At 35.4% G+C, this 26,724-nt stretch overlaps 1 protein-coding gene across 4 annotated transcripts in view; it reads left to right on the top strand.

Annotated features, from left to right (window-relative positions):
• Positions 1-26,724, top strand: part of cntfr (ciliary neurotrophic factor receptor) — a 224,472-nt gene that overhangs the window by 88,154 nt on the left and 109,594 nt on the right. For all 4 annotated transcript variants that reach the window (XM_055040732.1, XM_055040729.1, XM_055040730.1 and 1 more), the window contains one exon: positions 2,118-2,199. In XM_055040732.1, coding sequence (XP_054896707.1) covers positions 2,118-2,199 — 82 coding nt within the window. The remainder of the gene's footprint in view (positions 1-2,117; positions 2,200-26,724) is intronic.

Raw genomic sequence — 26,724 nt, 5'->3', positions numbered from 1 at the left:
TTTCTCCTTACCAGCTTGAGCTTTTGGCCCAATAGGATATGGACTAAAACTCCCTCTACCACAGGCATCTTCCACCATTTGGTGATCAGTAAAACAGAAAGATGCCTCACACAAATACTTGATGATTTGGTGTTCCATAACATAAGTACATTTTGAAACACTGTATTTTATAGTTTATAGCCCAAACTGAGCCAGAATATTGTGCAGCCTGTGCAAAGTTAAAACATATAAAGGACAATCACTTGAAAATATAATTAATTGGAGGAGGAGGAAACACTAGTCTGCAATGGTGAAATGAAGCGCTGAGGTTGAAAGCATCGCACTCACAAGCATTACCCATCAAACGTCTTTGCTAATGAGGACTTAGTGGTTTTCAAAAGTAAACACTTAATATTGATAGTATTTGTAGAACTGCTCATAGAATACAATTTATTTTATTATTTTATCATTTCTACCTGTCATTAACAGCATTTAGATATTTTTTTCCCAAACAGCATACATTTTAATAAATACCTCTAGAGTGAATTTTAAGGTTTTCTGAGAACTTTAGCACTGCCCTAATTAGTCTTCCCAAATGATTCTAAACAAACATCTTAGGTTCTTTTCTTAGACCTTTTGAATATTTTTCTTAAACCCCTTATAATTGGTGATTCATGAAAATTCCCTTGAGTGTGGAATGTCTTAGACTGTTCTTGATCCTTCTGACATTTTATTCCCTCCATAAAAGCTTTTTCATGTTCCTAAACTTCAATCCAGTGCTTGCAGTTATGTATTCTTTTTTTCCCCTTTGTGAGATGCTTTAATATGTTGTTGTCGGTTTCACGTTCCGCCTAACATATAATGAGTGAAGGATACAATATGTAGATTGGGAATTGGGAGATGAAGATGGAGAAAGAGAGAGACTCTGCAAGCAATAGTCAGAAAGTAGAAAAAAAGCAAGAATCAGAATTTTAAGAAAGTAAGTTCATAGCTGAAGCTAAACATAGAGCAAGAGCAAATGGGATATGACAGACGTTGGTATCAGCTGGAGCTTTGCCTGAAAAGTACAAGGAAATTCACTTCCTTTCTTTGGCTCTATTTAAAGTGTTCACTCTGTTCTTCACGCATACACCTTACTCAGTGCAAATCTCAGCAGTAGTCAGACCCATAGACAACCTTTGTGTGTATGAGTGCCAACTATATATTTTTGATGAACAGAGAAAGGAAACACAGCAACAGCCAAGAGACGGTAGAGTAGATGGAGATCCGAAGGAAAAGACACAATTTGAAGGGAAGTTTTGGGTTTAAGTCCCTTCGCAGCCTCGACTTCACGCAGCTCAGCTGTACTTGGACACAGTCAAGAATTCCAAGGAGCCCCAGCTATTGTTTTTAACTTGAAAGTCCTGAGATGGACAATTGACATGCTAAAAAGTCAACATCTCAAAGTAAAGATTTATTTCTGAATGATTAAATTTATGATTTACTAGTGACACATAGCACATTTTGCTTACCGTAGAGATGAGATAAAAAAATACATTACATAAAAAAAAAAACCTTAAACATTAAACTTACTCAATTTTCAAAGTGTCAGGTTGCAACTCTCAAAAATTGAGTCGCATAGTAAAATGTGGGCACTTACATTTATTTTGTGAAGCAAATTATTATCCATGAATATATATATATATATATATATATATATATATATATATGTATATATATGTATTTGCTTGTTTTGTGCTATACCTTTAAGGGCTGCTGGCCATAGCCCGTCCCAGTAAGGATGGGCCCATTAGGCTGATGAATGGAGGGAAAGCGTCAGAAACAAGGGGAATATGCATCACAGCAAATAGAAACAAGCACTAATATGAACAACTTTAGTGAGACAAGAACAGCAGGGAAATGAGATAACTTGATCTAAAAATCTGAAGTATACAAAAAAAGGACACATTAGGGAGTGTAATGAAGTGAAAAAAAGATAGACAGTGCAAGATTCAGAGAAGGCAGGAAATGGTTATCGCTCCATCTCTTACATGGTGATGTCTATGGGTCCGTCAGTCAGTCAGCCAGGAAGACAGGCGCCCACACACGCTCCCCTGCTTTCACACGCACTCCTGACTTTGCTGTGTGTGTGTTTACAGATGGCAAACCTTGTGACATCGTTGTGCTGTGTAGTTCTGGCCGCAGTGGTGGTAGCCTACGCTCAGAGGCGCAGTCAGCTTGGTGAGTTTGCATTTTATCTTTTTTACAACAGAATTCGACCTTCCTATCTCACCTTAACCTCTGTCTCTGTTTTTTCTTTATTTATTTTTTTCCTAAAAGTAAATATGATTTCAAACCAGATTTTTTCAACTTTGTTTTCTACTTCCTCTTAACTTGGAATAATTTTTTTTATCTTATCTTTATCCTTTTGGCTGTTTTGTCTCACTGGTGCCTCAGTTTTTTTCGTTTCCAGATATTTTTCTTTGTCTCCAGCTGGAGGTTCCAGTTTCTTTTACATGGCTTTAAAGAAACGTGTATCATGAGCTGGAATAATGATTTCAGGGAATATCAATGTTTTAAGGATTTGTAAATCACATTCTGTTCATTATATCATTTTCAACATGTAATCAAACATCCTCTTAATGACATAGAAGAAAAATGCAGTACTCATCCAACATTTTACAAGTTGTGTAAAGCATCATTCCCTATCCTCCATGTTTTTTTATTTTTATTTTTCTCACACACCAAACACCTGGCTGACAAAAAAGGCTTTTATCAAATAAAGATGAATGTTTGTATGGAAATATTTTTGATCACAAACACATGGTGGTGTGAAAATCGAAAGGGCCACCACCCATCTATAATATAGAAAGCTATGGCTCTATGTTAGTAGTTATCCCAACTGATATCAGCCACTAATGGGTGTACCTGTGTAAAGACCAAAACAAACAAATATATTTTCTTACAAAACTATTACTAATTTTAGATTACATTTATTATGTTGTGCCTGTATGTATTAAAATAAAAATGAAAACAAATCATGTTACAATATAATATCATTTTACTGTCAGAATCTCCTACCAGCCCAGATGTATTTACTGTCCCATTTTTTTCTTGAATTTAGATTTGCAATTTATCTCATTGAATGATAACTGTACTTGTATTTTGTGACATTTTGCAGCAGTAAGGTGCAAAATTTGTTGTCTGCTTTAGATGAGTTGGCATCCATATGTTGTTTTGGTCATCACCAGAATGTTTCAAAATCAAAGCTGAAACAAGATATGGTAGCTGCTCCTCTGAGAGCTTCCACAAAATGCACAATCTGGCCAAGCCATTGAAGGGTGTGAGCTTAACATACAAGTCAGTATGTCACTTGACTCTTAGTGAAGATTGGCTTTTACTTAATAACCTATGAGAATGGACTATTTAGGTCAGCTGACCCAAAAAAGACTCCAAGGATGTCAATAAGTCCACAGTGACGCACGTCACTGTGTCACAAGACTCTCACACGAACACAGACACACAGTATATTTTGTAACGGGAATAATGGATTTGAGTATTACTGGAAAGCACAGAAAAGTTCAATGTAAGAGAAGTGAAGTAAAAACAGAAACAGACAGTGTAAGTCAGAAAGTCAGCCACAGTAGTAATTAATGCCGGAAAGGAACAGTTGCCGAGACATGATCTGAAAGAAACTGAGAGCAATATCAAACATTTGGCTATGTGAGAAAGATAGATATACTCCACCTCTGTTCTTTTTTAGAACCTAGTCACTTTCACTCATAATCAAAATTATTGAGATATTTTCAACACAAATTCAAAGTGTGTTTCTTTTGTGCTGTTCTGAAAAAGAAAAAAAATCAAAATAGGTAATTGAAAAAGGCCACATTTGAGGAAATAAAATATATAAACAGTGGGATGAGTCATACATAGTTTCAACTTTGGAAAATATTTGTGTTGTTTTGACAACTCTTTGCATAAACTAAGGTATAAGGTATAAACACATAAAAACAGTCAATGCTGGACTAAAACCAATTTTTGGTGTCATTTATGCTCGATATCTAAGTTCTGTTCCTTTTCTTGTTAGGATACTACCTAACCCAAAATAAAATTATTCCTTAATTTGATATAGCCATAGCTTTTGGATCAGACTTACAAAAACACTTTTTGTGATTTGCACCAACACTGACTTCTCACCATGTTTATATGTCATACATCTCCAGGGTCTGTCTCTCTGAAGCCACACAAAATTGTTCACTTAACGCAATTCATGTGTGCAAACAGCTATTCATTTACATTTGAAGAAAATGGAAAAAACCCTCTATTGGGCTGGGATCCATTTGTTAGAAATGTACAGACTGATATAGGCACACAGTGTTTTCAAATGAAGTTGTGTATGCCTGTGCTATCCAAAGGGTAATAGGTCCATTTGAGTCTTTTGGATTATTGACAGCCATAAATCACAGAAGAAAGAATGAGATTCTGTGAAACAATATATCTGCAGAAAGGATACATTTAGCAAAATTGGCAAGTTTAGATGTGTAATTTCTTTTTTTACTGGGCCTGATGTTAAAGCAATTTTTAAAAAGTTCAGAAATCCTAATGTTTTAGCTGGCATTTAAATTGCAACAAAATGACCATTTCCAGTGTCTAACACCACATGTCAGAAACATTAGTTACAACAGGATGTAGGAATTATTTCCTCACCAGAAATACTCCTTAAGCGTAAAGCCAAGCACTCTGGTGTTTAGGTCTGCATACTGAATATCTACGGAACTCAGTTAAAGATTCATGCTGACAAAAAATCTGGCAAAAGAACATTGGATGGAAATCTGAACCCCACAAAAGGCAGTCCCTCAATAAAACATCACTTGAAACAACAGAGAAAAATGAAAATAATTGAAAGGCAAAAGCCCACTGAGAGAAAGGGAGGCAGGCTCCAAGGTAAGGCCAATTAAGCTGTGTTGAATATTCCTAGTATAAAAACAGACATTCAGATGCTTTGAAAAGGAGAGTTAAGTACTAAGTTGGTGGAAAAGACTGGAGATGGATACTTACAAGGTAATACATAAGAGCTGAAAACATGAAGAAAAAGATACACTCATCTAGAAAGAGTAATTTATTCATGCTACTTAATCCTTCTTTGAAAATGGCAAAGTATGATTTAGCAAAACAAAATGGGAAAAAGAACACATGCAAATAAATAACATTTTTCTCTTTGCAGCACAAAACAAACCTAATGCCAACTTAAAGCAATCATTGTAAACAAGGTCAGAGAAGCCTTAGATCCACACATGCTGCATTGCTAAGCTGAACTTGAACTTTTGCCATCCCAGTTATGACTTAAAGAAATGGATTAATAACCTTACCTTCAAAGAAGGAGAACATTATTTTTAGTCATTATTATTAATGTAAAAGGAGGCTGTTTTGCAGGTGTAGCAGTGATTCTTAAAAATGGAAGCCTTCTGTAGGCAGGAGAGTGTCACTGATGGGAAATATATCAGCTTTGTACAGCTCAAGAATTTATTAAATTGAATAAATTTCAGTTTTATTGTTTAAATCAATTAATTTACATACTTTGTGAGTTTGACTTTCCAGTGTGCATGCAATACACAGCTAAATACATAATCATGCATTAACACACACTACATTTCACCAGTATTACATGGTCTGTTGGCTTGAGTGGGTCCTACTGAACTCACACTTGATTCATGTCACTAGTGTATCATGTTTTTTTTTTTTTTTATGACGGTGACAAACATTCTAAATTTATTCAAATTCATGTTGAACAATATCTCCAAGCATATGACAGTAAATATTAAACCACAATGTGACTGAAATTGAAATTACAATGTTATGCTCCAAAGTGTACTTTGTTCCAACCAGAATTTTTGTTGGACAACCTAAATATTCTGGCTTTAAAATGCTGCAGTAAGGTTTTAACAATGTGTCAACTGAAATAGAATCTTTTTTTTTTTGTTTGTTTTAAAATGTCATTTGTTAATTGTTTAAATCAATTAACAAATCAGTAATATACTATGTTTTATTCAGTAATCGTACAACCTCTTATAGACATGTTTTGTTCATACTTGAAAATTATTAAAATTATATTCTTGTATTTGTATTTATAAACTGAATATACTTTGACTCCTGAAGCACTGTTAAGCAGCTTTACTTTAAAATTGGTCAGCTATCAGAGGAAGGGTTGGATGATTGAAGGGCTCATTAAACAGTTGATGCCTGGATGTCTGTTTCTTCCAGATTACGTTTTTCTAATAGCGATAGAGTCAATCATATTCTATTTAAAAGTCAATTTTCACCTGCACTGAGGACCAGAATATTGACACCTAGAGGAAAAATTGTGTTTTCCTTTTACTCCAGTATGGGATCTTCTGCCACCTTAATGTATTTGCTATATTTCTATTTCTGTGTGGTTTTTTGGTTTGTTTTTATACCTGAGAAAGCCCCAGAATGTTTTTCAAAGGCATTAGTATTTCAATAAGTAGGTGCCTTCCCAGTAAATTTTTAAATACTGTGACGAAGCACAACACAAATACAAATAGCTTAGGGCAGTGGTTGTCTAATTTTTCATAACAAGCCCCATTTCAGGAAGCTTGATTGATAATGTTTTGGTTTTATTCCAGCTTGAGTTTTTACCATAAGGCTGTTTGAATGTGACATGGCCACCGGCCGCCCAGGATGGCATCTTGTGGGGGGGCGGAAGGAGGTGAAAATTTCCACCTGTAATGACTCTCTCCATCTTATCCCTTCCTTCAACACTCTCTGATACAATACTTCATTCTCTTTCCCTTTGTCTACACTTTTCTCCCCTGGAAATCCTTGCTCTGAACTCTCCTTAAAATATAGAGATATAAAGAAGGTCTGCCACCTATGGTGACATTTACTTTTCTCCATGTGACTAAAAGAGCTGGTGTACTACATTTTTACCTTTGTTCCAACTCCTAATCTCGCATTCTGTCTAATTTTGCCCAGCAAAAAAGTGAAGGGTTAAGAAAGAAAAAGATTAGGCAATCCAAAGCCAGAGGGACTGAGAGCAAATGAGAGACATCAGGAAGTAAAAGTTTAACTCCCCAACTAATTCCATGGTATTACAGCTGTCATAGCTGTATTTATTTCTCGAGCATTCAACTCAGGTTGGTGGCTCCTCAACATACCTGGGCGTATGCTTTCCTACACAGATCTATTTATCCATTCCTGTGAATGAATTGTGCAAATTGTTTAAACCAAATTAATTCTTGCAATCTTGTAACCGGCCTCTATCATGCATGACAGCTGAGTCTAATTTAATTTGTGCATAGGGGCTCATATAGACAGATGAAATTAGTTAGCATTGATACACACTCTTTGAAAGCAAGATGTCAGACAGAAAACAAACACTGTCATCTATTGAACATGTATATATATAATTTTTATGTGGATGTAGATGTATGTGTTCAGACCTATGACATATATTATTGCTTCAGTCATCTGGCGCTCAAGATAAGAGATTAATTGTTCTGTTGGCTGCTGAATAAACAAATATTTCAGTATGTAGAATACTAGATATTCTAGATAACACAGTTCTATTGTTTTTTTTTTCCAAATAAGTAAGCACTTGCACATTTTCAAAAAAAACAACAACAAAAAAAACACAAAAAAAACAAAACAAAGAAAAACACCATAAAATCATGGACATAGAGGACATTGCTGTTAAAATGTGAATTTCCCCCCAAAACATGTCATAATTTGTGCATCTCTGCACAAATCACAGCAAAAGACAGTTCCAGACAGCTAAATGTAATCAATTATTCATGAGAGATAACTGCTCTCTGATGTATCATCAGAGAAAACAGACAGCGGGAGAAAACAAGTAAAGGAGCACAAAAATTTATGTGTTTTTGTTTAAGCCATATAACGTTTGCAGTGAGGGAACTGCTATCGTTCTCATTATCCGGAGTAGCACTCAATGTAATCAGTGCTCTCTGTTTGGCAGGCAGTGTGCAATAAATTCAACATGGAGCTCATCTGGTTGATTGACTGACAGCATTGGAAGATGAATTACAGTCTGACTGACTCGAAGACTGGCAGATAGACTTAGTGAAGTGATACTGATCTTATTTACTAGCGGTTTAGGGATGAAAAAGCACAAGCATAAACCCTTCATAATACATGAAGAAATGTAGTCCAAATATTTCTACATTTTAAGAATTTAAAAAAATATATTTACCTATATATTTATTTTCTTTAAAACTCTTGATCAATTAGGCTTCCAGCTACCAAAAAGTAATGCTTTGAGAATATGTATACATTATGTTAGTCTTCAAGACAAATTAGCAGCTTAGAAGCAAATATTTCAAGTTTCTGTTTCTCTGAATACAGCAGGAAGTTAGCGGTAGGAGTACAGTAAGCCATTACATCATATAATTTTGGGGCATTGCAATGTGTGAAACAGTCAAATTAAGTAGAAACATCATTAGGAATTCAAAAATTTCAGACACCAGAAGAAGTATAATAAGGTATCATATAGGGGTGTCACTGCCAGGTAAACCATAAGAGTTGACATATTTATTTGAATAAAATCAGACTCGTACCTGACCTTATTAAAGCCGCCCTAGATCAAGCAACTTGCTTTTCTGAGGTAGTGGTTTTGATATGGGTGCTATGAATTGCTGCCTAAGGCAGCATTGTATAGAACACAAGGATCAGCAACATTCAAAGCTCAGTGAGCCACTTTTGCCCCTGCTCTCCATAGACCCATAATCCACTTGGACAAAGGTGAAAAAAAAAAAACTTGTTGGGCTTTATAAAATTGTCTACAAATAAATGTGTTTATTTTAGTATGAAGATTGGTAAGAAAAAAATATTTTCTCACCATCAAACTATTTTGATTTGATTGTTATACAGAGTTGCAAAAGAAAAATGAGGATAAAACAAACTTCCTGGAACTGGATTCCTAATAACATTTGATTACAAGGCAGGAAAACAAAAACAAAAACTTATCCACTCTGTCAGTTAGTTTCAGTTGTCTTCCCTTAAGTGTCAGGCATTAGAATTCACTGTGACAGAGAAAAGTCAGATAGGAGAAACAAATGACAAATGTCTGTAGAATCCAATATTTTTTGTGGGAGTTCTGCAATTTGACCACTACAGACTCAGAATTCCCGACTGTCTGATAAAATCTTTCATGTAATGGACCATTTCCAACCAATTGCAGTGTTTTTCACGAAGATATGGAATCTCCAAATCTCGCTTGAGTGTTTCTGTCTGTTTGTGTTACGTCCGGTCTGCTGTGTACTTGTCTTTTTTGTTGTGAAACTCTTATCTCATCAATCATTAAGAAGGAATTCCCAGTAAGACATAGACCAATCATCATTCTCCCCATTTGTGTTTCTCAACTGGCACCTTCCCGAAAACTAAAAGTAATTTATTTATGCAGTATGTTTTCTCTAGATAAGTGAAATTTTATATATAAGTACAGGAATGAAGGTATGTCACTTTGATACCATACTGTAACGCAGTGAGCGTAGTAGAGCTTCTTTAACTCAGATGTTTTTTTAAATTGTTGGCAATAAAAATGAGTACACCCATAAGTTGAAATGTGTGAGCTATCAGGTTAAAGTTATTTTTGCTCCAAATTTCGCAAACTCTAGCTACTTTATGCTTTCTGATTCCTGATATAAACTGTGCAAAATGCATTCAGATAGTCCTAATGTCATTTGGACTATCTGTGCAAAATTGTTGAATTGAAGAATCTATTCAGAAAGAGGATTATTTTGTCTTTGGCAACAATGTTTGGCATACATTCAATTTCATAAATTAGACTATCCGTTCTTAGAGGCTCATTTCTGACATTACAAGTATAAAACACCCTTTCAGCAGGTTCTAAGGATGCTTTTCATCAAGCCCACATTTGAGTATAATTTTTTCTCTGGACTTGAGCAAATATTCCAATCTTAAACACCAAAACAAAATGGCATGTGGAATGTTATGCATAAAATACATCTCCTGTGACTGCACAAAAAAAAAAAAAAAAAAAAAAAAAAATGCTGGGATTGCTTTTATTTGCCCTAGTCAGAAGGAAATTCAGTGTAAGAAATATTACTTGGTCTCTTAAATTGAACCTATTAAAATATAAATTGTAATGCTACTCATTATTATCCTTTTGTTCGTCTTCATGTACATGTACTTCTCTTCAAATACACTCAAGATAAAAGCAGAGAACAAGATCAAAAAAAAAAACTCTCCATGAATATTATACCTCAACAGTCAGGCTATATACACTCACCTTGGCTTGCACAATTTTCAAAGAACAAACTAATACAAGTAGGCTGATGGGTGTGTGTAGTCACAAGTGAGTCATTTGTTGAAGTGAAGTCTAATGAAGCTTACAGTGGGTCACAACCAGTCAGTCATTGATGACAAAAAAAAGCCTACTGAATAATGTGACATGATGATTGAAGGGTCAGAAAGAGTTTAGCATTTTGAAGTTGACAAAGTGAATTTTGTTTCAGAGCATTTTTTTCTGCCATGAACACAGAGGATAAGGTTCAGAGGAACATGCATGTATCTTGAGGTGTTAGGCTAATTAATTAATTACCAACTCCTCATAATCTGATCAATGATTCTGCAGCGAGACTTTAATGTGGTTAATTTTTGCCCTTATTGAATTCTATTGATTTTTTAAAATATGCTGCATAGTTTCTAAATCCTCCCTCCCCCTCATTAATTTCATCACATTTCAAAATATATTTACAATGGGGAAATGGTAATGTGTTCAATATTTATGTAACCTGCTGTATAGAAGAATAAATAAATTGAGTCATACAAGCTGTACAATGCCTCCAGGATGTCAAAGAATATTGCATTAAATATACTTTTTCTAAAGTAATAAATGGTAATCATTTGCTATAAAGAGTATGTTGCTCTTTGGCTAAAACATTTTTTTATGATTATAGTCTGAACACATAAATGTACTTAAGTTATATAGAGCTTTTCTAGTCTTTCTGGCCCCTCAATGCAATTTACACTAATCACATGCACCAAATTGCACTCACGAACATGGACACATTCATAAACAGATATGGAGATTGGAGAGCAACATGGGGTAAGTGCCTTGCCCCGGGGCACATTGACATGTGGCAGGAGGAAGCTGGAGTCAAACCCACTTTCCAATTGCAAAGCAAATGCTCTTCCCAGTGAGCTACAGTTGCCAGCGCCAGAGGAACTGTGGCTTCTCTGTTGCTGATGAGATTCGGACTTCTATTCTCCTCAGCTATTCTCAAATATGATTCTCAGCTATGATGAGAATAGAACTTCTAAAATGGTATCTTCAGCTCCATATTTGCTTTGTGTGCATGTACAAATGCATGTATTTATCCTTACCACTCTCAGCTAAATCTAGTTGTTGATTCATATCTATTTAATTTGGCTTTGGTGATCCGCCCAAAAACAAATTACTTGCATTGACCGAGAAGTGTGTAAGTGTTTTAGATTTAATAAAGACTTCTTTAAAACCTAGAAATTAATGGTGAGTAACTAATGATGTGTGTAGTTGATACATCAGTATCTTAAATTTGAAATTATAACTTTGAACAAAAGTGGTCGTTTTAATAATCATTGCTATATAATAGATTATAAGCCAATTAAATATATTTTAAAGCACTATTTCGGATAAGAAAGCTAAACACTTTTGAAATGTCTTCATTTATTATGCTTTGTTAAACAGCAACTGAATAAACCTGGTAATATATTCTTTGGTAGTTTATAAGTATTTTTATTATCTTGATGTTTCATTTTAATGCTGCACTAAAGCTTGAGTGGAACGCTTGAGATGGATTTTCCAAATGCAGTACGGCAGTTGTTTTTTTTTTCCCCCTTTGTAAAAGTAACAAAATATATGGCTGTAAGCATTAAAACAGAGTTTTGGGGAGCTTTTATTAGTAATAATAATACTATATTTTATTTGTAGAGCAGTTTACTCTTTTTCATAATCTCAAAGTACCAAGTGTTATATATATCCTGTAGTGGGTACCCAGCAAAGTGTGACTAATGTATAAAAATAAGGTTCATATAAAGTGGCTCCAGATAAGGTCATATTTCTTTAACTGGGGTTTGAAAAAAGATTCATATTCTGTTTCAATAGAGTCAATACTGGAAATGAAAGACTGTGCTGTAATTTCAAAGAAATACACTTAACAAATCAATTTATCTAGTCTTTAAAAAGAGCTTTTCATTCATAGATTGCCAAAATAAAGTCCCCTAATATTGAATTGAGAGTCCATTTGTGAGATAAATTTTGTTTCTAAAGCCATTTTGCTGTTCCTGACCCATTAAATCCAAACTTATGTATTCTTGTGCCATTTAAAAATCGGAGAGCCTGTTCTGATTGTCCCCAATTCTTCCTGATAAACTATTCAATAATTTAATGATGCCAGGAATCTAATCTTTTTTTCAGACAGTTTAAGTAGAATTTTGGCTAATGTTGTTTTGCAATAAAACTTTTTTGGAAGTGACTCTCCGGGCTTTCAAAGTTGGTTCTGGACTCTGTGAGACACATTTTACCTGATACATTGTGAACAAACAGACCTCCAACATAAGACATATTTGGAAAAGAAAAAAAATAAGGGCAGTGATAGTTTTTGATATGTTTTGCACGGCCCTCAAACCAGTATTGTTTTTTTTTTTTTTTTTTTTTTTTGCATGGACAACAGTACTTGGTTGGTTGGTGATCAATAGGCCTTTTTGTAGCATTGATCTAACAGTGTCTGGAACATTCATTAGAGATTCAAAAGACACAAAAAAAATTAAGCTAAAATACAAACTGATAATGATTCTTTAATTATTTAACTTGCACAATCTCAAACCCCTAAGATAGAGTTCCATCTACAGAAGAAAAAAAAATTCTTTCACATACATCTTACCCATTGTTGTATGTCTTTTCAGACCAGAACTCATCACGTTGACAAAGACAGTAAAACTTTTAGAGAGTTATATCTTGGGATATGAGAATCAGTACAATGATGGTGTCATAGAAATAGCTCCCAGAGTACATTCTACCTTTGATTGCTTTGCAAGCTAAAGAATCTTTTTCTTTAATGCTGTCTGGCATGAAAGGGGGTTGTTGTGTCCTGTCACTTTGAGCTTATGTTGTTGTCATTTTGCATTTCTATTGAAAACTTTTCGTCTGAAAAGCCCATTTTTGGATATTTGGCTCTGAGCCAGTAGCTGTGAAGCAATGCTGACTGAGCTCCATAAAAAGGTGGAATAAAAAAGCAACAACAAAACATTACACCTTTTCTAAAAGAACCCTGTGTCCTTGTAGACGAGTGTCGACAAAGGCAAAGATGAACCACAGCTCGCTTGTGTGCATGTGCTTGACTGTTTGGGTCATTTGTATTTATTGCCCATGACTTTGTGCAAGGACAGTTCTCTCTGTCTTTGTTGAAGAATGATTTGTTACTGTGGAATGGATTCATACACAAACCATTTGCTCCCCAATCCCTAAAACTTTGTCAAGGGACAATAGCTTTTCCTCTCTTCTGTCTGTTTGAATTCTAATTCCCAAAGCTCTACCACCAAGAATACTGGAAATTGCAAAAACACTACACAATGTGATATGTGTGTGGAGACTTACAATAATGTGGCATTAATTGATCCCATTTACTTACAGTCAAAAGAAGTTAATCAAATTTAATATTTACCATCCAGGCAAAAAATAAACATGTTGATTAGATTCATGCATCAATGAGGTCATTGATGTATGAATGAGGTCAGTCAAAAGTTTATTATTACAGTGGGAGGACTCAATACTTTTTACATCTGACATAAAACTATATTTATACCATTCTGAAATTGAAACACTGTTGTCACACTTTCTTTTCTCCTGCCATGGACATTGGTGTTTCTCAAAACATGTTTTTGTATATTTAGTAAAACCTAATGCCTTGCCAGATGTAGAAAATACAGGTGTCGGTGAAAATCCCCAGTTTTGTATAGTTTTATATCAGAATCAAAGCTGTGTGATCAATAGTGTGGCTTACTGGAAGGAGTCAATTACTCTTGCCATTGTCGTGATTTTCTTTTTGTTTCTTTCTTTTATTTATATATATATCATATCAAGCAATAGCTAAGGTTATTTAAAACACTTAGCTAATCAAGTTAAAACAAGCAGATAAAGCAAAACTATATTTTATTATTTGTAAAATTAGCATTTGTTGCAATACAAAAAAATACACATTTGTACTTTCTTGCACATCTCAATATGATGTATTGAGATGTGCAATATACCATTAAAATACCTTTTAATAGTATTGAAATTCCATTAAAAGATCATGCATGGGACTCCACATGGCTCAGTGTCTGTCCAGGCACAAATGAATAACAGACACATTTTTCAAAACCTTAAAATATCTTTTTTTTTTTTTTTTTTTTTACAAAACGAAATTATACAGCATACAAGAGAAACTCCATGCATATAGGAATGACATATTTCAAAGTGCTAAAACTTAGAAAACATTTTTGTTTTACTGGAAAACAAAAGCCAACAAGAGACAATTGGATTCCTTGCTTTATTAGTGCAGTCTGATGCAGCATAATGGTAGTGGGGTTCTTCTCAACCAAATTTGTATTATTTATTCTTACACATTTTACAAGTGGCAGCATGGTCTAATGGTTAGGGAGATTGTCCCATTATTAATAGATAGCAGCCTGGTTCTGAACAAAGTGCATTTTCCCTTAAACAAGAGACAGTAGTGCAGCTTGTTCCGTCATTGTCAGGCATCCAGCATCGCCATTTCCTTGGGACTTTGGATTGCATAATCCACTAGGACTAACAGGTCATTGTGAAGCTTAATGTCCTGTCATAGCCCAGGTGACCAACCGCAGAATTGAAATGAGGTATGTCATTCAGAGACCTTGAGAAGTGAGACGTCAATCTCAGATGAAGTATCGGGAATTCCAACCCAGAACAAAATGTTTCATTGCAACTCAAAAGTAGAGTTATATCTCTGACCACTCACTTCCAGTCAATGTTCCTAAAAATATGGATATCAACATTAGGCAAATGAAATTAACCCCTTAACTGCCAACCTCAAAATTCTTAGACTTCAGTCAAAGGATTCATGTGGACACCGGTATCATCGTGACAGTTCAATAGTTTAAAATAGGTATGATGTTATCGAAATAGGAGAGACAAAATAAATATTAGCATGAAAACAAAAATAGGCTGTCAGTATTTGTGCTCCATACATAACTAGCCTCCCATGCATAATAAGGCAGTGTGTGACCTAACAACTATTGTGTACGACATATTGTCAATCGCAAAAGCCCAGTGTCAGGCAGTGTCTTGTTTGCAGCATAAAATAAATTGAGAAAATATTTACATCCTGCATTTTATAGACGGGAAGTTAGACTCTGATATAGATTTTTGTCTGAACTTTGGTTACGCCATTCTAACAATAAGGTAATTTTGCGTTGTTGTAAAATATTAGTCTGAAAAAAGGGCAATAATTGTGGATTCTTGTCTTACTGGGATGTAAAGCTTACATCTTTTTTTTTGTCTTGTGCAGTATCTAACAGTATTGATCAGTATTACCTTGTGTTCAGTTCTATCAATTGTCCAGTCAACTCTCATTAACATCCATGTCATTGGTTAAGAAACATCTACGTACTAAGACTGAGACTTTCAAAGTGATCTCTATAAAAACAAAACCAAAAAGTATGTTTTTTTTTACATTTACAAATGTACACTTCTGTAACTTGATTTTTACCATAAAATTGATTACAGAATATGAATATAGAAAACAAAATATTAACTTCAAAGGCTTTAAATACTTTCTGAAAGGTAGCTTCTAATTGTTTCAATAGAACAATTAAGTCATTCAACACTATAATAAAGTAATGTTATATAGTAAAAGCATACTTACTGAAAAGATGATGTTATTTAACTGAGTAATGATAAAATAATACAGATGCAGTTTATCGCAGCAAAGAGATTAGATGTTATTGTCTTTAAAACACGCTAACATAACAAAACATTGTTTTGAAAATACACAAAACGGAGGGAAATCACAGCAAAAGCATACCACAGTTACCATCTTGCCTATATCTGGAGTGTACATGTGTCATATTTCTTCAACACAATAACAAGCAGCCTGATCAGATTGATAACACGCTGCATTCAGCACAGCACCTTACACACACGTACCCCCTCACACACACACACACACACTCAACGCACACTGTTGAGGAAATCTGGCAGAGGTAGTATTAACCTTCTGCTTGAACTTGGATTCTATACAATTTTTACCACAGCAAGCATTTCACATCAAAAGCACTTTTGTGCATCATAGTAAAATAAGTAATGCAAAAAAAAGTGATAAATCGTGACAAGCTGGTTAATTTTAATGTATCAATTAATTACAATAAATATTAAGAACCATGTCATGGAATGCAATTAATCAGATTTCACACCTTTAATTCTGCTTTTGTATAATTGTAGAATTTTCTGTTAAAAGTTACCAAGCAAACTAGTGAAGAGCTTATCCTCTTCATGCCATCTTCTAAAAGACAAAAACTTTATAGTCCTTTTTTGCAGCATTTCTTTATCATTATTTTCTGGTAACAGATTAAAATGGGTCCTAATTTGCATTAGACTGCTTTTAAAACCCAGGCTACGTTAGTTTTTTTCATTTATTATGTTCTTTAATATGAGCATGTCCAATGTGATATTCCCGTCATGTTTCTCTTGAGCCTCTCTTGATTTAGACAGGAGATGACAGGCTGATGTGGCATGAGATGGTAATGTTTTCTTCCTTTTTTCATATGCAAATTTCTGAATGAAAGCTTTTCCCCTCTCTCACATATCAACATGCAAAATAACTGCCTCCACATTTGCCACTTCCCTCATTCTTTTCTCTTCTTTTTTGCATTACGTTCATCTATTGGAAAAGGTCATAATGTCCACCTGGAATATACTCCTGGTTTTATTACCTGACTTTTGATGTACTTTATTTTTACTGCTATGGAATACAAATACAACAGATGTCAACTATGTAAGGATTGTGTTTGTTCAGTATGAAGAAACAAGTACAGTGAAAGTTTGACTAAGCAGGTCATTTTTAAAGACAATTCCATTAATCAAGTTTTCAGATGCAGTCCTTTGCAGAAATGTTCATGCTACTTAACATGCTATCTCGCCTACATAGCATGTTCAAGAGTCGCAGCATTAGGTGCTTTGAAAGTACTTTTCTGCAGCAGCATCTGGACTCTGCTAAAACCAAACTTTTGGTGCAAATGAGGACCTACCCTGGCTCAACTGCTGTTTGAGCCAGCACAGATATTTTGATAAAAGCAAAATACCTTTGGGCACATGTTAGTTTTCCAGGGCTACAAAAATAATGACAACTCAATAAACTTTGCATAAATTTGCTTGTTCCAACTGAGACTGTAAAACTGAAGGACAGAAGGTCTTAATACCAAAGCCTGCAACCTCTAAATCAAATTTTAATCAAAATCTAATCTTGAACAAACATTCGCTCCTTTGTCTGTGTGCTTCCTTTTGGATCAGCATTCTAATACAAAAATGAACATTTTAAATCCACATTTTCCACAAGGAAAATTATTGCTTGTGATTTTCATGGACTTCTGATTTGGAAGATTTTTTTCATTTTCAGAAGAGACTTCATTACTCACAGTCAGGGCTCATTACTTCTCAGTCAGATACATGCCTGCCTCCAGTAGAATAGTAAAACATGTGGGCGCATGTCTGCTCATAGAAATTGACACGTTGAATCCCTCTTTTCTTTGAAAAGCACCTAAAACATGAATGCTTCTTTCTTCAGCTATGGAGTTAACACATGCACACTCATGTCTTCAGTACTGAGATACAAAGTGTCTGGATCTGTCAACAGGGAAATTTACAGGTTCAGGCTTCTTTGCTCCAGCAGAAGGCATGTGTAAAAAAATAGAAAAAAAAAAGGGAATATGTCGTGCAAAACTAACAATCCAATGTGTTAATTGTATATACTGTGCTGAATAAATGAACTGAATTCTTCACATGGGTTATTTTCTAGACCCTGACATGCATTCTCAGATATGATAGGTTTATGTGGCGTAGTGTAAACCTGATATCAGTGAGTTCATCAGAAATATTTACTGATGAACACAAACAATGTGTTCAGTACTTAGGTTCCACACTGTGGAACATAATATTAAAGTGGATGGGGTTTAGAGGTATTGGTAGAAATAAAATTGTCCAGTTCACCTTACTCAAAAAGCAGCCAGTTAAACTATGGCAGTTGGTCATTGGAAAAAGGAGTTGGATGGTCCAACTCACACAAATGAGATGAAAAATGTAAAACCGTTCAGTCTGAGCACAGATGCTTGCTTGACAAATCAAAACTTTCTTTTTTGTCCTCATCCATGTTGTGTTTTTACTCAGTCTGAATGTGCCTGAAAACACAAGTTCATCACACCCAAGATTTGTTTTTTTCCTTAGGCCTCAACATTAGACTTTTTTTTGACTAGCAACCCTCTATGTAAACGTCAGCAAAACAAGACTTTCGTTCCTCTAACATGTGACAAATCTGTGCATGAAATCCCCAAATCTGCCTTGTCGCTCTCAATGTAACTTTTTTTTCTCTAACCTCACACTCCCACTCCAGCGTGTAGGTGACGATTCACCCACGATGCTAAATCTGCTTATTTAAATATATCTGCATGTATATATAATCACTCTATGCACATATTTATATGCATGCTTTATTTTTGAACCACCTAAGGAAGGGCATATAGTTTCTCTTTATTACAATAACACTGCAAGCATAATGTGTCTCCAAACTGTATATATATATATATATATATATATTTTTTTTTTTTTTGACGCATTTATTATTACTGCAGGTAAAGAGGCTGCGCGAGCCAAAACAAAGAGTAGGCATGTGCAAGCTGGTCTACCTGGCTACTTTAATCTACCAGTCTGTCTTCCCCTGATCAAGTCAGTGTTGGCACTTGGAGTTGAAGTTCAAAAAAAAAAAAAATCTCATTTATTTCAGTGTGCGTGTGGTTACTCCCTAACTGAACCAACTTCCTTGTTGTTCAGTCAATAGCATCATGTTGCTTGTAGTTTATTTAGATTTTCTAAAAATTAGAGTTTATTTATCCTTTAATAAGTTTGTAATTCATTCATTTTGTGTAAGACTCAATACTACTACCTCCATTAAGAAAACTGCTGGACAGCATTTTGCTTTCAATGCTTGCTATATTTAGGCAAAACAAGTTTACACATTTAAATCTGTATACTTTAGTCCTGAGGAAAAATACTGGTTTATTGGTGCATCATTAGCAAAATGCATCGTTCGAAAATCTTGCTGCCCCCCTGTAGAAGTGTGCATCCTTTGCTGCCAAAATTTAAAATGGTATTTAGATATGATTACCGGAATTATCTGTTTTGTTTTCCTTCTTATGGTTTTAGATGGAATAGGTGTTGAAAATGTGTGGGTGTTTGCGTGTGCCAGTGAGCAAGAGAGAGCAAATGAGTGAGTGAGAGAAAAGAAAGTGTGGAGGTCTGTTTTGAATGAGGAGAATTTGGAGCAGACAAAGAGGCCAAGCTACTGGAATGTCAACAAGCCAGGGAGAATCCTCGTGTGCCCGTGTGTGTCTGTGTGAATTCAATGAAATTTGCTCATAGGAGGGTAAAAACACATAAATGTCCTGCAAAGCTCATTCAGACTCAGGCAAAGTGTGGACTATTGTGCAGATGTTCACAGTGGGCCTGGTTTGTGCAGGGAAATGCTCAGTACTGACATCCACATGCAGAAACACAAACTCTCCCTCCAGCCTCCCACCCCTGCGCCGGTACTCTGTTTGGAGCTGCGATGAGCCGTGTAAAATGAAGAGCAAACATACCTGGATGTCATTATAGCTCGGGCTGCAGACTGGCCTTTCGCCGGAACACAGAAGCCTGTAACAGCGCTCGGTGAAAGTGCGTGCATGTAAGCATATGCCTTTTATTTATACAAGTGCTCACACATGAAGTTTTTTTTTTTTTTTTTCTTTGCATGCCAGCGGATGAGAGCAACAGTGTTTCTCAAGGCACATGAAAACATTGGAAATTTTTCATTTTGACCATTGTGGATAAACAGGGCGACCAATGTGACACGGAAATAAATACATATTAAAATGCTTTCCTTCACAGCTCTAAATCTTGTCTGTTACCATTTTTCCCCCCTCATTTTTCTGTTCGAATTTCCTCTATTCCTTCAAGAATGCTCACCACACGCATTCATCCATAAAACATGTGTTTTGACATTACCTTTAAACACAAACAAAGCTCCTTAATTTCCTTATTTTGCTTGGCCTGCTGTAGCAGCTCTGATGTTTCTTCATTTCTGTGGTTTCACAGTCTGAAACAAAAAGCCTGACCTGTCTGTGGCCAGAGGAACATGCGCGAGCGTGTGTGTGTGTGCGTGTGGGGCCGTGTGTGTGGGCGTGTGCGTGTGTGTGCTCATACGATTCTGTGAGTTTGTGGGCATATCTGCTGACTGAGAGAGTGTGGAGGCAAATGAAGGTTAATTTGAGTAATAAAACTTGTTTATTTGTGTTTCTAAGTTTCACTTCATAGGCTGTTATGACAATATTGATGCCGCTGCAACTCTGCTCATTGGTGTATAACTGACAAAATGCACACGCTCAAATAAAAAGCAGAACAACACTTGCTGTGACAAATTCAGAAGTGAAAGCACCTGATTCAAAGAGAAACCCATAAAGGAAATGATAAAGATTTTTCTTTTTTCTTTTAAGAAAGTGGGAAGTTGTAAATAAGTGGCATTTCAGCCATTACAGAACTCCATCGATTCTGGCTCTGTCTACCATGCCCGCTGCTTTCCACTTGTTATTGACCATTTTAGAACTGCTTTTTATGTACACTGTAGTTTATTTTTAGTGGATATGTGAAGTTATTATTTTTTAATGATGCATTAGGACATGCAAATTCTTATTGCATTATGCTCTGAGAAAAAAAAAGAAGCTTTTGAATAAGAAGGGGAATGTACATTTACTGATACAAACTGCTGCTGAACTGAAGAGGCAGTGCATCAGTTTATACGCTGTCATTTATCTGTGCATGCAGTCAGAACAAATGCTTATTTAAAAGCATGTTGACCCTTTTGTGTGCACTATTGATTTGCACAGACTACAGACAGATAAGCAAACTCTTTCTTCAAACTTATTCCGTTATTCCATCCAAATACAGGCAAGCTGTATGCATTCCGCATTACACAGGAGTACATAAACATCTTCAAGACTTTCCTTTGCCTTGTTTTTTTTGTCGTCACATGTTTTTTTCCAAGTTGAGCGTGTGGACCATGTATGCTTAGGGATTAGAGGTGCTTACTGTTCTGCTGATGTGTCTGTTTGCATTAGAGAGAAGCCAATCCGGTCAACCCTTCAACACCTTCTCACAGAAGATGTTCCAATACTCACAGAAGTTTATTTGGTAGCATATGCTTGCAAAAATATTCATGCCCCTTGAATTTTTTCGTATTATGTCACCTTACAGGGATCAATGTGAATGCATTTTTGTCAGATTTGTGTACATTTAATGCAAACTTACGCAGAATTGCTAAGCAAATATAAAACTGTGCATGTTTTAAAAAGCGTTTGAAAAAATAAATCTGAAAAGTGCATGCATTTGTATTCGTCTCTATTTACTTTGACACCCCTAAATAATCTAGTGAAACCAATTGTCTAATCAGCTAAAGAGTGACCTCATTAGCACATTCTCTAACAGCATGATGACCAGTGAAAGCACCGGACTGGTTAGAGCTAGAGCTGCAGAGAAGTTTAAAGTAGATTTGGTTTATTAAACGAAGATTCAAAGATTTACATATCTGTTCGATCTGCGATGCAATGGTATGGATATCATCTACAGGTTGCAAACCCAGAGGAGATGCAGAGGTCCCCAGTTTAGGTTGAGTTCAGGACTATTAGTAGTGCATGCCACAAAAGTTATCTTTATGGAAGATTTGCAAGAAGAAAGCATTTCTGAAATGGAAGTCAAAAGAAATCCTGTTTACAATTTAGCACAAGCCATGTAGGCACACAGCAAACACAGAAGGATGTGTTTAGGACCAAAGAGACCAAAAGTTAATGAATAACAATTTATGTGGCAGAAAAACAATAACACACATTAACCCTTAACACCTTCCTCATGGTGAAAATAGTTGTCACAGAAGCATGAAGGAGGCTTTTCTTCAACAGGGATAGGAAAGTGGTTCAAAGTTGATAAAAAGACGGAATAATCAAAACTCAAAGCACTTCCAGGAGAAAAGATATAGCAGTAGTAAGGATTGGTGCCCTGCAACTTCTAGATGTATCCCTGGTCCATTGCATTTTATTCAGATGGTTCAGATCAGTTTTCTACTGAACATGGAATGACATTCTAAAGACCCTAGCTAATTTCCTATGTAATTGCTTTAGGTATGTTGAAGCGCAGATGCTTGTAAAAGATGCTCCTGGGTTAAAAGTAAATACTTGAGATTTGGGAAAAGCTTTACTCTCCAGTAGGACAACCACTTCAAAAACACAACCAGAGTTACAAAGAAATCATTCACATCAAACATTGGGTTATATTGTAATAGCCCAATTAAAGTTTAGATCAAGCAAGACTTGAACATAACTGTCGGCAGACATTCCTCATTTAGTCTGAATTTAATGTAGTATGGAAAGAAGAATAGGCAAAAATATCAGTCTGTAGCCAAACAAAGCTGGGAGAGAGGCAACCCATCAGACTTGCAAATGTAATTACAGTGAAATTCCTGTCACGCATCACAAATTTTCCTTGGTAATAGACATACATATTAAAAAAATAATAATAAAAATATTTCCACTTCATAAATCTGCTCTTGTTTTATCACATGAAGTCCCTGTAAAACGCATCGAAGTTTGTAGTTGTTAAATCACAAAATGGGAAAAAAAAATCTTAAGGAGCTTGAGTGCTTGGGTAATGCAGTGGATTGCATCAGGGGTGTTTGACAATGATTTTAATTAATGATGTGATTAGTCTAATTAAATGTTCATTTGTGTTGTCTGAGAGCTGAGCTTTGATCGTATCATCAGCATGGACATTATTCCTAATCATCATTATAACCTGCTGTATTCATTTACCCAAATCCCTTTGAACCTCCTACAACAGAACACAGTGGAAACAGTACACCACAGTTTTTTCTTTGTCAAGTTTCTCTTTGAAGTCAACTGTATTCATGAGGACTACTAGAAAAAGAGTCAGTGCTGTCAAAGAAAATTTTTCAATGATAATGATTTTCATTGTAGCTGATGTTCTGTTCAGCATTCTCAGACTTTCTCTGACAAATGATGAGTGTGAAACTGTAAGTAAACTTTAGGGCCAGGCACAGCTACAACACTGCAGGCTCTCTTCCAGTATAAATAAATCCATGTGTCTGGAACAGTTTGTGTGTTGGTGTGTGTGTGTTTGTGCTCTGCTGGGCTTCTCTGAAGTTATTTGTTTCACACCTTCTTTTGCAGTTCCTTTATTACTTGCCAGCTGAAACTGAGAAAAATGAGTGCTCATCTGTGTCTCCTCAGCTCCTCATATTACAGATATGACAATGTGTTTTGTAGTCATCAAAGCCAGCCTGTTTTGTGTGTGGGTATACCTTAGTGGAGACTGAAATTCACCAAAAGAAGATAGGTGTGCACATATTTGAGTATGCAATCTTTTTATTTTCAGTTTTTATCATATGGTATATCTACGTAAATGCACCCAGTCATTCTACTTTTCCAGAACTGATTATATTCAGATCATTAGGCGCTGTTGCTAGTGGTGCTAAGCCAACACTGCAGTCACAATGTTATAAAAAAAATAAAATAAAAAAATAAAAAAATTCAGTTTTGAGTTTCATTGAACCTCTATTGTGACAGGAAACGAGCTTGCAATGGTGTTTCTGTGATTGCTGACTCGTAGCCAAGAAAAAAAATAATAAAACATACGGATGAAATACAGATTTCCATTTAGTTGCAGCAGGTACAAACCCTTGAAGCAGGCTGATTGCTGTTGTAAGACTGGGTGACTGATAGCTCTGCGTCAGCTACTTATGATTGCGAGTTAACAGCAGAATGATGCACGTCCATTACAACGTCTACTTCTGGATTTTTAAATGATTGCTCACAAAATGATCAGTGTAACGTTTCAGAAATAAATCTCTGGGATGAACTGTTGACCTTTGCATTGTGAGATCCTTATCACACATTTATGGAGGAATCAGGAGATTTTTGCATTTTATTAGTAATTCTGCAAATGAGGTTCAATGTATTATATTGCTGATAATTTCATTTTTTTATTTGAAATAAAGAAATTACTGAGGTTGTAGTTCAGTACGGATTCATCATGACAATTTTTTTTTTTTTTACAACGTTATGTATAGTCAAGATAGAATATGTTGAGTGGTTATAGTAAACGATGGAAACATTCTAATAATGTTCATACACTGAAATAAACAGTGTAAAACAATTGATCAGCTTCCAAATATTCTCCATATTATGAAATTTGACTGTAACTTTGCACAATATGAAGCAGAACAGAAATAAAAAGCTTTGACTAAACTTAAAAATCGCATGTCTGGTGATGTTTATTTAGTTGGATTATGGAATTCCTGGTGATATATTTGACTTTATTAGATTTCAGCAATTCCAACAAACTACAAATAAATGATGCAATGCCTTCCCATAATGATACTCACTCCCCAGCGTTAGGCCTGTATTATCATAAACTTGAAATTTTTGCAAGCTGCAGAATTGCAGCAAGCAGGTGAATCTTCCAGGCCCTTACTGCCATCATTGTCAGCCATTATTACATTGCTGCTGTGGGCAGTTTTAGAAAGTCTACTCATGGCTAGTAAGATACCATGAAAGTGCATGTGCATATCCTGGATGACAATGATGATCGAATGTGGCTCACATATTCTTGAAATGTGGATAGCCACCTATAAGGCAAGACAAGATGAGTCTATTTGCACATTTAAGCAACAGGACAATTAAAAAAAAAATTAAAACCCATGTTGTAGTTTTTGGGTTGACAATTACACACACACTCCTGGTGAATAAAAATAAAGATGGATATATACTTGCAAAACTTTTAAACATGTAGCATTACTGAAATCCCACCTGAAACTCTGCCTCTGGTTGCAGTTTAGCAAATAGTGCAAAATTAGTTACAATTAACAGTCCATAGGACCACATTTCACTGCTATGCAGCAGGTTGGAGCTGCTCCCCGCTGTCCTGAAAATAAGTACATTTTAGTGCCATAAGTGAAAGCCAATACAGATTGGATTAATGACTGAAATTAAATATGTTTCAGTTAATATTAATCAAAAGCTGGATTTTAACTTTGATTTACAGGAACTCTGTGTTTGGTTCTGACTCTGGAGAAGCCAAGTTGACTTAGCCGAGAACATCTGAGTGGTCTGACAGGGTAATACACCAACAACAAATCTGTAACATATTTTCTAACAAAATAAATTTAAGAAATATTGTCAAAGATGCAAGGAGACAGTATAATGACTTTAGAAGTGGAATGATGTGCTCTGTTTAGTAAAATAAAACCAAATTATACAAGCAAAGAACTTTTCCATTCTTTTTATGTATTCATCTTTCCTTCACTCAGTAAAAAATATATTTTTGGTGGAAAAGTCACTTTTAGTTTTAGTCAAAAGTTTTTGAATTTTTCTGCAGCTTAAGCTCCCTTGACAAGGTCAGGCAGTATATTTGCAGAATGTTCCCATGATGAAGGCAGTAATTTTTGCTGATATTATCTTGGAACCCAGAAATATTGTCATATATTACAGTCCATTAATTAAGGCAATCATTCTCTCATCCCCCTCTTCTCATCTCCTCTGAAACCCTTTCCTCCCCCATTTCCCCTCCATCTCTCATCCTTTTTTTTTCCTTTCACCTTAACAACTTATATGTCCTCTTTCTTACCCCATTTACTCATTAATCTGACCTTCGTTGTTCTCCTTTTATCTTGATCTCCCTCAATGACTATTTTTTTTATCTTTCTCCATATCCCTCTTTTATTTTAAGCTGTCTCTCTCCTTCTCTTCTGTCTCCGTACGCTCATGTTGTTCAATAAATGAGAGGATTGATATTAGCACTGACCTTCTCTGTTGGGCTCTTGAGGAAGACTTAGGGAGATAGCCATGTATTTAACCAACAAGATTAGAACTGCAAGGGAAGCTTCTGCAGGCCTGGATCTGATTATCATTGAAACCCAGCTAAGAAAAAAAAAAAAAAGAATAGAAAAAGATACACACTGTTCTGAAAGCAGATTTATTACATCCATGTTTTGAGTGGTTATGCTCCCACTAATGTTGTTTTTCATTATTATTCAACTTCAAAAGACAATAATAAAATCGTTGGCACTGAAACTGTTTCTAATTGGAACAATGAAGAGCTGGAAGATTCAGTCTGCCATGAGCTGAATCTTCTGCATATCTAATTGAAGGAGGTTTTTGAAAGAAGAACTGAGGTTCCCCACCTACAGTAATACAGTTTTAGGGGTGGCATCAGTAGTCTAAACAAACATGTTTATCTGGTAGACACTACATTCAAGGCATATGTATCGCATGTTAAATTAATAGGAAGTGACTGAATTCCCGCATAGAATGGCGAACGGCTTGATCACAGTTGAACAGCAAGTGTAAATCAATGGTGCTGAAGTTTGGATTAGATTAGCAGTTTAACTGTTGAAA

This window comes from Poeciliopsis prolifica, unplaced genomic scaffold, assembly GCF_027474105.1.
Source record: "Poeciliopsis prolifica strain line A6 unplaced genomic scaffold, Auburn_PproV2 SCAFFOLD015, whole genome shotgun sequence".
Lineage (NCBI taxonomy): Eukaryota > Metazoa > Chordata > Actinopteri > Cyprinodontiformes > Poeciliidae > Poeciliopsis > Poeciliopsis prolifica.
Note: the sequence above shows the minus strand (reverse complement) of the source record. Positions and strands in the feature narration are given on the sequence as shown.